At 48.5% G+C, this 11,408-nt stretch overlaps 1 protein-coding gene across 1 annotated transcript; it reads right to left on the bottom strand.

Moving 5' to 3' along the window:
- Positions 1 to 691: 691 nt before the first annotated feature.
- On the bottom strand, positions 692 to 10,950 carry LOC130022481 (zinc finger protein 58-like). Its single transcript, XM_056113254.1, has 6 exons — positions 10,918 to 10,950; positions 8,898 to 9,024; positions 5,578 to 5,658; positions 4,230 to 4,306; positions 1,144 to 1,356; positions 692 to 703 (listed from the first exon to the last, which is right to left on the bottom strand). Exons 1-6 carry the CDS (start codon positions 10,948 to 10,950, stop codon positions 692 to 694), a joined length of 543 nt encoding a protein of 180 aa, XP_055969229.1.
- Between the last annotated feature and the right edge of the window lie 458 nt (positions 10,951 to 11,408).

Consider the following 11,408-nt stretch of genomic DNA (forward strand, 5'->3'; position numbering starts at 1 on the left):
ACATTCCTTACAAACATAAGGTTTCCCTCCAATATGAATTTGCCGGTGACTACGAAGATTTGAGGAACGACCAAACGCCTTCCCACATTCCTGACATACAAAAGGTTTCTCTCCGGTATGGAACGTCCGATGCTGACGAAGGTTGGACGCACGGATGAAGGCCTTCCCACATTCCTTACATGCAAACGGTTTCTCTCCAGTGTGAATCCTCCTGTGTACAATCAGTCTGTAGGATCTAGTAAAGGCCTTTCCACACTCCTGACATACATAAGGCTTCTCCCCGGAGTGACTTTTCACATGCACGGTCAGGGTCGAGGATCGAGTGAAGGCCTTTCCACATATCTCACATTTATGAGGTTTCTCTCCAGTATGAATTTTCTTGTGTTCAGAAAGGTAGGAAAGCAGAGTGAAGGCCTTCCCGCATTCCTTACATTTATGAGGTCTCTCTCCACTGTGAGTTTCCCGATGTCTAATAAGGACTGACGGGCACCGGAAAGCTTTCCCGCAGTCCTCACATATATAAGGCCTTTTTCGATGGGTTTTTCTGTGATTCAAAAGGTTTGAGCAACTGGTAAAGGCCTTCCCACATTCCTTACATATATATGGTTTCTCCTCATTCGTGTGCAGAGAACCGCTTGAGCAGTCAGCAAAGACCTTCCCGCAGTCCTCATGAGAATAGGCTTTCTCTCTTTCATGCCTTTTCCTGTGACAAGAAAGGTGTGCGTAGAAAGTGAAGGCCTTCCCGCAGTCCTGACACGAGTAAGGTTTCATTCCCGTATGAGTTTTCCTATGTACAGAAAGGCCAGCAGAGTAGAGAAATGCCCTGCCACATTCCTCACACACGTAAGGTTTCACTCCAGCGTGGATTTTCATGTGATTACTAAGATTCACGGAATACACAAAAGCCTTCCCACACTCCTTACAAACAAACAGCCCCTGTCCAGTGTGACGTTTTCTGTGCCGACAAAGGCTTGAGCAGAAAGTGAAGGCCTTCCCGCAGTACTGACATGAATACGGTTTCACTCCCGTGTGAATTTTCCGATGGGCAGAAAGGTCCGAGGCACAGAAATACGCCTTCCCGCATTCCTCACACACGTAAGGTCTCACTCCAGTGTGAATTTTCATGTGATTACTAAGACTCACGGAATACACAAAAGCCTTCCCACACTCCTTACAAATATGTGATCTCTGTTCGTTGTGACTTTTTTTGTGCCCGCAAAGGCTTGGGTGGGAACTGAAGGTTTTCCCACAGTCCTGACACGAATAAGGCTTTTCTCCAGTATGCATCTTCCTATGTTCAGAAAGCTCTGAGAAGGAAAGGAAGGCCTTCCCACAGTACTCACACAGAGGAGGTTTCTGTTCGGAATGAAGTTTCCTGTGTAGTCTAAGGCTTGAGGGCTGAGTAAAGGCCTTCCCACATTTCTTACATGCATACGGTTTCTCTCCGGTATGAAGTCTGCGATGGATAGTAAGGTATGCGGATCGACTGAAGGCTTTCCCACATTCTTGACACGTATACGGTTTGTGTCCTGTGTTCACATGGTCATGCTGGGATGACACTGGACTCAAAGTTTGTCCTCTCTGCTGACATTCCTGGGGATTCTGTCCACTGTGGTTTTCTAAGGGAACATCACGGTGCCAAGGACACGGGAAGGTTCCCCCACATTCCTTACACTTGGACGGGTTTGTTCCGCGGTGACTTTGCTTGTGGGTCTGTTGGTGTGAGGGATCTCCTCTCCCACCAATCAGGGGCTGTTCCTTTGGGGAGGTTTGTGTCTGCGGACTGAGCAGAATAGACTCCAAAGAGTTTTTCTCAGGGGAGGGCTTCTTTGGAGTGAGGACACTCACTTCCTTCTGATCACCGTCAGAGGACATCCCGCCGGTCTTGGGATCCCCATGGGGCTGAGGACACAACTGCTCATGTGAGACTTTGTCACGGTGCACAGGATCAGAGACATTCCACCCAGGCTGTCTGCTTCCCTGTAGAACAACAGAGAAGGACTTCAATTATTGCTCTATGCCGGTTGAGTCTCCAGGTCCAGAAAATTCGAGCCTTGCAAGTTGGTTTCTAACATATCCCCACATGAATGCAATTCCCTACACGTGTATGGATTTTTCAGGTAACAACCTGATCTTTCTGCATGATGGACACCCAAAATTGACCAATGCGGGTGATCATTAAGTTATATAAAGTTTTTTCTTCAACTCAAAAAACAGACACTGTCCTGTCACTGTCCTCCCGTTGTTCATCGATTTACTCGAGCGGGCCCAGTAACGTCTCCATATTGAGACTTCTTGTTACTGTGTTTGGCATATTGAATACTCTCAGTAGCTTGCCAGGCTTTCCAAGAGGGGCGGAGGAATCAAACCCGGCTGAGCTGGGCTGGCTGCGCACAAGGCAAACGCCCTACCACTATGCTATTAAGTGGAAACACAGACACATTAAGTGGAAATAATTCCTGCTGCAGATAACTGAAGCCATCAATTCAAATGAAAATCAAAGACACCCGAGTGTGGGTTCAGTTCTAGCTCAGTGTGGAGCCCGGGATGTGTGTGTGAGGGCAATGCTGCATCCCCACACAACTGAGACGGACCACGGGGGCCACTGAAAACATCTCACCACAAGTGGATTCCTCCCCAGGATCAATGAACTTTTTGTTTTCTTGCTTGGTATTTATATTGGGGCATAGGGTGGGTCACACAAAGCACTGCTCAGGGTTCACTGCTGCTGGGGTTGTGGCGCACAGGTTTCCTTCCCGGTGCCAAGCAAGTGTCCTACTAATGCACTACCACTAGTGCAGACCATCGAGTTCTTTTCAACAGTCAACACTTGTGCTTACTGTCTATCAGATGTAAAATCACAGTATTTCCCCGGTATTAAAAATAAGAGAATTTGGAAGGGGGGCGTTCCTGGCTCGTCCTTCATGCCCTACCGAGGTCACCAGTTGCCCCCACGAGCAGCTCTCTGGCACGGCCATGGCTCCAGAGCACAGAAACCAATCTCTTAATTATCTGACTCTCAGCAGAAATACTTCCAGGCTTAATAAGTAACATACCAGAAATCCAAAATCGCGCGGCCGCTATCACAGCCACCCGACATCATTTAATTCTTGTGACCAGCTGCAGAAAACAAATTATCTCACAACGCCTTTTCAGCATGTCTGATTTGGGGGTGTAAACTCTAAATAATAATGGTGCATCTTTTATCGAAACAATGAATCTAGTAAAAGTAGATAGTGTATTAACTAGAATTCATCTGCCTCACAGGCATTGGGAGGGCTGGGGGTGGGTGGGGGTTTATTGGGGTTCTTCGTGGTGAAAAATAAGTATTGGTAAAGGGAAATGTGTTTGATATTTGCATGACCGAGACCTAAACCTGAAAGCTTTGTAACTTTTCCTACAGTGATTCAATAAATAAAAAATAAAAAAAAATAAGAGCATTTCTTTAGGTTTTAGAATTACTGATTTTATGCAACAATAGGGTTGGAACTGGAAGATACTGTGTTGACTGAAGTGAGCCAGAAGAAACAGAAACAGGATGGTGTCACTCATCTGTGGAATGCAGAATACTGGATGCAGAAATGTACTGTAAAGGGGGAGCTTAGATCATCCCTGATCCCAGTGTTTAGAGAGGAGCCGGACAAAGAAGGAAAGAAATCTGGGGCAGAAGAGGACCAGAAGATTACTGGCATCAGGGTTTCATTTATGCCAGTGACATGAGTGAGGGGTGTAGCCATTTATCCAAAATACAGATGCAACAGAACTGAAAACATGAACGGCAACCACTGAATCTTTGTCATGCATGTGCCTGTCCAGGTTGGGGGGGAGCAGAGTGTTGGCGGGGAGACTGAGGTGGGGGAGGGAATCTGGGAACACTGATAGAAGGAAGTTGACACTGGTGTAGGGATTGGTGTTGAATTATTGTATGCCTAAAGCACAACTATCAGCAACGTTGTAAATCCTGGCTCTTAAATAAAAACTTAAAAAAAATAATACGATAAAATTAATTTTTCTGATTTCAGCACCCAATGAGGTTAAAGACCCTCTAGTCCCAGCATTAGGCTCTGATATTTTTCCTGCAGTGCTGAGACCATAGATGTGGTGGCGGGGATGAAGCCTGGACCCCACCTTTCAAATCACATGGTTAGTCCACTAAGCATCCGACCATCATCATCATATTATTGTATATTATTATTATATTACATAACGTTATTATTATCAAATCTTACCAGCTGACTTGTATGCAATGACCTTGTTCCCAAATAAAATTTCTGCAGTGCCATGTCCTGAAGCTGTGATTTAAGTTCTGAAATCAAACACAACATACCATATAAGAATTAAATGAATGGGGGGCTGGAGCAATAGCACAGCGGGTAGGGCGTTTGCCTTGCACACGGCCGACCCAGGTTCGATTCCCAGCATCCCATATGGTCCCCTGAGCACCGCCAGGGGAAATTCCTGAGCGCAGAGCCAGGAGTAACCCCTGTGCATTGCCGGGTGTGACCCAAAAAGCAAAAAAAAAAAAAAAAAAAAAAAAAAAGAATTAAACGAATGTCAAATGGATTGTACTTGAATAGGTTGAGAAGGTGGAAGACATTTCTATGGTTCTCACAGTCCAAACAGGCCCACAGAAAAGGAAAATTTGCTTGGAGGATCACTGGGAGGAGCTTGGCAATCCCCAAACTAGGTTTTGGGTTTTGTTTTTGATCAGACACAGTGATGCTTAAGACACCATTTGGAAAGCCAGACATTGAATGTAGGAGGCATATGCCAGGCAAGCGCCCTCCTTGCTTTTCTTTCAGCCCACAGTAGCTTTGTTATGGGCTCACGTAATTTTAACATACACACAAAAAAAAGCATTTGTTGGGGCTGGAGAGATAGCACAGCGGGTAGGGCGTTTGCCTTGCACCTGGCCGACCCGGGTTCGATTCCCAGCATCCCATATGGTCCCCTGAGCACCGCCAGGAGTAACTCCTGAGTGCAGAGCCAGGAGTAACCCCTGAGCATCGCCGGGTGTGACCCAAAAAGCAAAAAAAAAAAAAAAAAATTTGTTGGTGGGTACAACAGGTAGGCATTTGCCTTGCATGAGGTTGACAGGGTTTGAATCCTGAGCACCATCGAAAGTAACCTGAGTATCTCCAGGAATAAATGCTGAGTATCCCGGGGTGGAAAAAAAGAGGAAATTATAAATTTCTTTGTATACTCAGAAAGCAAAAGCAAAGATAAGCATGATGTCAGAGTGGGCAGAGCAGGGTCCAGTGCTCCGAAAGGCATCTGACCCTGTATGTGTACAGCCAGGCTGGTTATACAGCCGGGGGAACAAGGCCATGAATCCCATGGACTATTGTACACGCCTGACAGATGAGGAAGAATTAACGACAAAGCCACAAAAGCAAAGTGCTGTATCATTCTGTGACGGACAGTCCAGGGGAGTGAACGGCAGCATGAGTACAGCACAGACGCCTGGATCCAGCAGCCTGAGGTCCTCGGGGTTAGCAGAGCGTTTCACACGTGCTCAGGGCACCGCACCAACACACTGCCCAGATTCCAAGCCAGGGAGGGTCCCAAGACACTCACCTGCACACATATGTCTTTTCCCGGGACTCAAGGCTCCTCCTTCCAGCCAGGAGATCATCGCAGGCTTCACCCCGGAATGCCCTGCTCCCAGAGACAGAGGCATGGATTACTGACAAGGATTAGTGACAAGGAAAAGGCGACAGGACAATCCCATGCGTCCCTGATATAACCAGGCATACTACTGAAAAGGCACAAACATAATATCCACTTTTTTTTTTTTTTGCTTTTTGGGTCACACCCGGCGATGCTCAGGGGTTACTCCTGGCTCATGCACTCAGGAATTGCTCCTGGCGGTGCTCGGGGGACCCTATGGGATGCTGGGAATCGAACCTGTGTTGGCCATGTTGGCCGCGTGCAAGGCAAACGCCCTACCCGCTGTGCTATCGCTCCAGCCCCCATAACATCCACTTTCAATATGCTGCAGATTGGTGGTGATAGTCATTAAGACCAAGATTTCAATTGAAGAGTGAAATAAGGGGGTTCCGGATAATACGGCAAATAGTCTAGGCCTGGCCCTGCAGATGGCCGACTTGAGATGGATCCCAGCACTGTATGTAGTTTCATTTTGGGCGATGCCATCTGGTGATGCTCAGGGGGTTAATCATGTGTCCACACTCAGGAATCACCTCTGGTTGTATTGGGGCCTACAAGGAGGGCCAGTGATTGAACCTGGTTGGCTGTGCGTAAGGAAGCACCCTCCCCACTTACTTTCTCTTGCCCCGGAATCGTATGGAGTTTCTGAGTCCCTCCTGGAGTGATCACTGAGTGCAGAGTCAGGAGTAAACCCAAACACTCAAGCAAGTTCAAGGACAGCAAGCACTCTAATTTTATTTTAAGCTAAAATAAAAGGGGAAGATGGGGGGGGTAGCAGATTGTACAGCAGGTGGGGCAATGGTCTTGCCTAAGTCAATCCAGGTTCGATCCCCGACATCCCCACACTGTCCCCCACCAGCCAGCAGCCAGGATGATCCCTGAGTGCAGAGCCTAGAAGCAAATCCTAAGTCCTGCTGGGTTGACCCAAATTTTATTTTATTTTATTTTATTTTATTTTTTTTTGGATTTTGGGTCACACCCGGCGATGCACAGGGGCTACTCCTGGCTCATACACTCAGGAATTACTCCTGGCGGTGCTCAGGGGACCACATGGGATGCTGGGACTCGAACCCAGGTCGGCTGTGTGCAAGGCAAACGCCTTACCCGCTGTGCTATTGCTCCAGCCCCCCAAAACAAATTTTAAAAAACTCAGGGGCTGGAGAGATAGCGCAGAGGGTAGCGCGTTTGCCTTGCACGCGGCCAACCCGGGTTCTATTCCCAGCATCCCATATGGTCCTTTGAGCACCGCCAGGAGTAACTCCTGAGAGCAGAGCCAGGAGTAACACCTGTGCATCGCCAGGTGTAACCCAAAAAATCAAAAAACAAAAAAAAAACAAAACAAAAAAAACCAACAACAACAAAAAAACAAATTTTAAAAAACTGTGAAAGAGTCCAATGGAGGCAGAGCATAGGTTTGGGGAACATTATGTGGGAACCTCTGACTTGATGCCGGGCATCACCTGATCTTCCAAAAGCACTTAAATTGACCACAAGCCCTGAAAGAGAACAGTGGCTACGTGGGTGAGGTGGTAACGAATAAATGATCTTAGGGGCCGGAAAGATGGCACAGCAGGAAGGGCATTTGCCTTGCATGCAGCCCACCAGGGTTCGATCCCTGGCATCCCATATGGTCCCTGAGCACAGCTAGGAATAATTCCTGAGGGCAGAGTGAGAAATAACCCCTGAACACCACTGGGTTGGCCCAAAAGCCCAAAAGTAAATGAAAAAAAAATTTAAAAATTACAAATAAACAAATTTGACTCACACTTACAAATTATTATTCAAGTTAATTCCTTGGGATTGGTGAGAAGATATCGAGCAGAGGGCGCTAACCTTGCCCTGACTTGACACAGGAGGGAGCCCTGAGCAGTTGGGTGTGGCCCACACTCCCCTTCTCAAATAAATGAAATGACATTTAAGATAATAAAATAGGGTCTGCAGAGGGACTGGAATGATAGTACAGCGGGTAGGGCGTTTGCCTTGCACGCGGCCGACCCTGGTTCGACCCCTGGCATCCCATATGGTCCCCCAAGCACTGCCAGGAGTAACTCCTGAGCATTGCTGGGTGTGACCCAAAAAAGCAAAAAAAAAAAAAAAAAAAGGATTTGCAGAGACAGTACAGTGGGAAGGTGCTGCCTTGCACATGGACCATCCAGGTTTGAGCCCCCACATCCCATAGAGTCTCCGGAGCTCTTCCAGGAGTGATTCTGGGAGTCACCCATGTGCATTGCCAGCTAGGTCCCAAAATGAAACAAGCAAAGCAAAAAAAAAAAAAATGAAAGTTGGACTCATACAAAATAAAGCCGGGACTGGGGAGATACTCCAGCATGTCGGGGCTCACCTGTGCCCTACACACACTTAAGCGTTCTGACTGCTGCCTCCCATACAATTCCCTGAGCACTGCCAGGAGGAACTCTGAGCATCACCAGGTGTGGCCCCAAACAAAAACAAACAAACAAAAAAATGAAGTTGAGGGTCTGGCTAAGCACAGCCTTTGCAAAGTGCTGAATAGGGTGCAATTCACCATACCCATGACCCCTTGAGCACTGCCAGAGGTTATCACTCAGCACAGAGCCAGAAAAAATGCTGAGTATGGCCCCGAAACAATACCAAAAAGCAAAACACACAAGTAAGTGTGGTAACAGAAGTAAATTTACTTTGTATATTTTGGGGGTCACACTCAGCAATGCACAGGGCTTAACCCTGGCTCGGGGCTGAGGAAATACTCTTGGCTATTCATCAGGACTATGTTGGATGCAGGGGATCGAAGCTGGGCCGGCCGCATGGAAGGGAAATGCCATACTTGCTAATACTATTGCTCCAGCTGAAGTAAATTTATTTAGTAAAGGAAGAAACCATTTAGAGAAACCTGAGTGATGGTACAGCACATAGGGTTATTGGATGCATTTGGTCGAACCAAGTTTGATACTGGGTATTCAATATGGTCCTCCATGGCCACCAAGAGTGATTCCTGAGTGTGTAGAGTCAGGAGAAACCGAGTATCAACAGTATTTGTCTCCACAAAAAAAAAAAAAAAGAAAAGAAAAAGAAAAGGAAATGGAAGAACTAGAGAAACGAAAGAAGTAGAGAAACAGCTTATCTGCATGGCTGTCAAACCTCTTGGCCTACCAGAATCAAGTCCCCTGTAGAAGACACAGCCCCCACCTAGCCCCTGGAAGCAAACACGGGTCTGTCCCAGGCGGGGCAGTAGCCCTGGCGGCTCTCACCAACGGCCCGCAGGTGCTGGTAGGTCTCCAGCATCACGTCCCTGTAGAGCTTCCTCTGAGAGGCATCCAGGCACGTCCACTCCTCTGCGGTGAAGTTCACGGCCACGTCAAGGAAGGTCACTGTGTCCTGAAACAACATACACAGGGGACCGGAGTGAGGCCATCCCACACCATACTAAGGGGTGTGAGGATGAGACACCCCAGCACCCTAGAGGAGCTCAGGGCCTTTCCCCCCTCCCCACTCCCGTTGGGAGGAACCAGCCTCGACCCACATTTCAGGCTGATGAGCCCAGGAATCCCTCACAGAAAGCCAGATCTGATTCAATGACACTAGATTAGAAGGTTCCTGTAGGTTTTGGACTTGCACGCAGCCACCCCAGGGATAAATCCAATGAGCACTACAGAGGGTAACACCTGAGCAGACCCAGCAGGACCAAGAAAAGCAACACTAGGTTGGACCAAAACACTAGATAACCGCTCTCCACCAATGCCATATCCCACATTGCCTGTTTTATGATCTAGGGATAAGAAGGACACACAGGGGGCCAGAACGATAGCACAGCGGGTAGGGTGTTTGCCTTGCATGCAGCCGACCCGGGTTCGATCCCTGGTATCCCATATGGTCCCCCAAGCACTGCCAGGAGTAATTCCTGAGTGCAAAGCCAGGAGTAACCCCTGAGTATTGCTGGGTGTGACCCAAAAAGCAAAAAAAAAAAAAAAAAAGAAGGGGACACACAATGTCCAGTGAGTGACTCAAAGCTGTGCGAGGACATATGTGCCTGTAGGACTCGGAACTCCTGTGTCAGGGTCACCCTAAATCCTTCCTGAGGCAGGTAAAGGTGACTTGACCCTGAATACCTCTGCCAGCCCCCAAGATCCTTTGCTCCCAGGGACAGACGCCCAGAACTGTGCAAACAGCAGCAAATGAACGTGAGACTGTGTGACTTAGCAGGCGACACTCTCCAGAGCAGGAAGGACAAAATAGGGGAAACATATGTTCTGGGGCCAGAGTCACTGTAGTTGCCAGAGTGCAATGCAGGGCCTGCACACCCTGGGTCATTGACGGGCATCAGGGGTGAAACCAGAGCACAGATCCATGAGAATCTCCACTGTGGCACAAAAACAAATATGAAAGAAAACAAAGCAGGGGCTGGAGCGATAGCACAGCGGGTAGGGCGTTTGCCTTGCACACAGCCAACATGACCAACCCAGGTTCGATTCCCAGCATCCCATCTGGTCCCCCGAGCACCGCCAGGAGTAATTCCTGAGTGCAAGAGCCAGGAGGAATCCCTGAGCATCGCCGGGTGTGACCCAAAAATAAAAAAAGAAAAAAAAGAAAAAAAAGAAAAGAAAACAAAGCAGGATGGAGTAACAGGGACCAGATCCAGGGACTGTGGGTAGGGGCTGGCGGTCCCTGCTGTCCATATGGTCCACCAAGCACTCTGAGGTGCAATGCTGGAGTGCAGAGCCGAGCCATAAATAATCCCAAGAATCACGGGGTGTGGCCCCCCCCATCACCTCCCAAAACAAACAAACAAAAAAACAATAAGTTAGCCTTGGGGGCTGGAGTGATAGCACAGCGGGGAGGGTGTTTGCCTTGCACATGGTTGACCCAGGTTCGATCCCCAGCATCCCATAGGGTCCCCTGAGCACTGCCAGGAGTGATTCCTGAGTGCAAAGCCAGGAGTAACTCCTGTGCATTCATTGCTGGGTATGACCCAAAATGCAAAAATTTAAAAAAAAGAAGTTCACCTTGGATCACTAGCACCCCCCACAAGATCCTTGAGTCTGAACAAGGAGTGATCCTTGAGCACAGAGTTGGGAGTACTTCTTGAGTACCACCAATCCAAATATAACAAAACAAAGAGGGACAAAAGTTGCCTTACAAAAGACAGCAGTAAGTCACTCCTACCAGGAACCCTATCCCAGGGCTCCCTTCTAAAACAGCTCGAGACAGATGGGCCTGGAAGCCTGTGCACTCCTGTCACTGCATCATGTCATCCTGTCACTCTCCACCTACCTGGGGACAGTGAGTCAGATAGCGTGTCACCATCTTCCCGTCTCTAATTCCTGAGGATCTGAAGGGAGTTCCGTGCAAAGACCTGGAGAAGAAGTCAGAGCCGTGAGCACGAGAGGAGAGCACAACTTCCCAACCCTGACCAGAATTCCCAGCACTGGAGCTGGAAATGCTCTGACCGGCGGAAATGACCTGGCACTAGATCCCTGACCCGCCTGAGGAAGACACTGCCAGCAGCTCCTTCCTCTCCTGCAGTTGCAATGTGGGTTGGGATCTGGGCTGTCTGACCAGACCCGAGTGTTGGGCAGGGGCTGTAGGAGAGAAAACTGAGCCCTGGGACTCTTCCCTGAACCCTACAGGAAGGTCCCTATAGGCTTGGCCAGGGGCTGACTCTGAGCCCAGGTGCATAAGTGCATCAGTGCCCCCTGCAGATCGAACCAGGGCTGCCCCCACTCCCACCTCCTCAACAAAGCCCTGAAAGTGGTTCTGCCATC

Source organism: Sorex fumeus, unplaced genomic scaffold (genome assembly GCF_029834395.1).
Source record: "Sorex fumeus unplaced genomic scaffold, SorFum_2.1 ptg000019l, whole genome shotgun sequence".
In the NCBI taxonomy this organism is placed as follows: domain Eukaryota; kingdom Metazoa; phylum Chordata; class Mammalia; order Eulipotyphla; family Soricidae; genus Sorex; species Sorex fumeus.

Excerpts from the sequence above, each read along its gene's own strand:
- LOC130022481 (XM_056113254.1), bottom strand. The coding sequence starts at position 10,950 with ATGGTGACACGCTATCTGACTCACTGTCCCCAG. Across the intron at positions 9,025-10,917 it reads ATCTGACTCACTGTCCCCAG|GACACAGTGACCTTCCTTGA; the intron begins GTAGGTGGAGAG and ends ATGTTGTTTCAG. Across the intron at positions 5,659-8,897 it reads CCAGCACCTGCGGGCCGTTG|GGCATTCCGGGGTGAAGCCT; the intron begins GTGAGAGCCGCC and ends CTCTGGGAGCAG.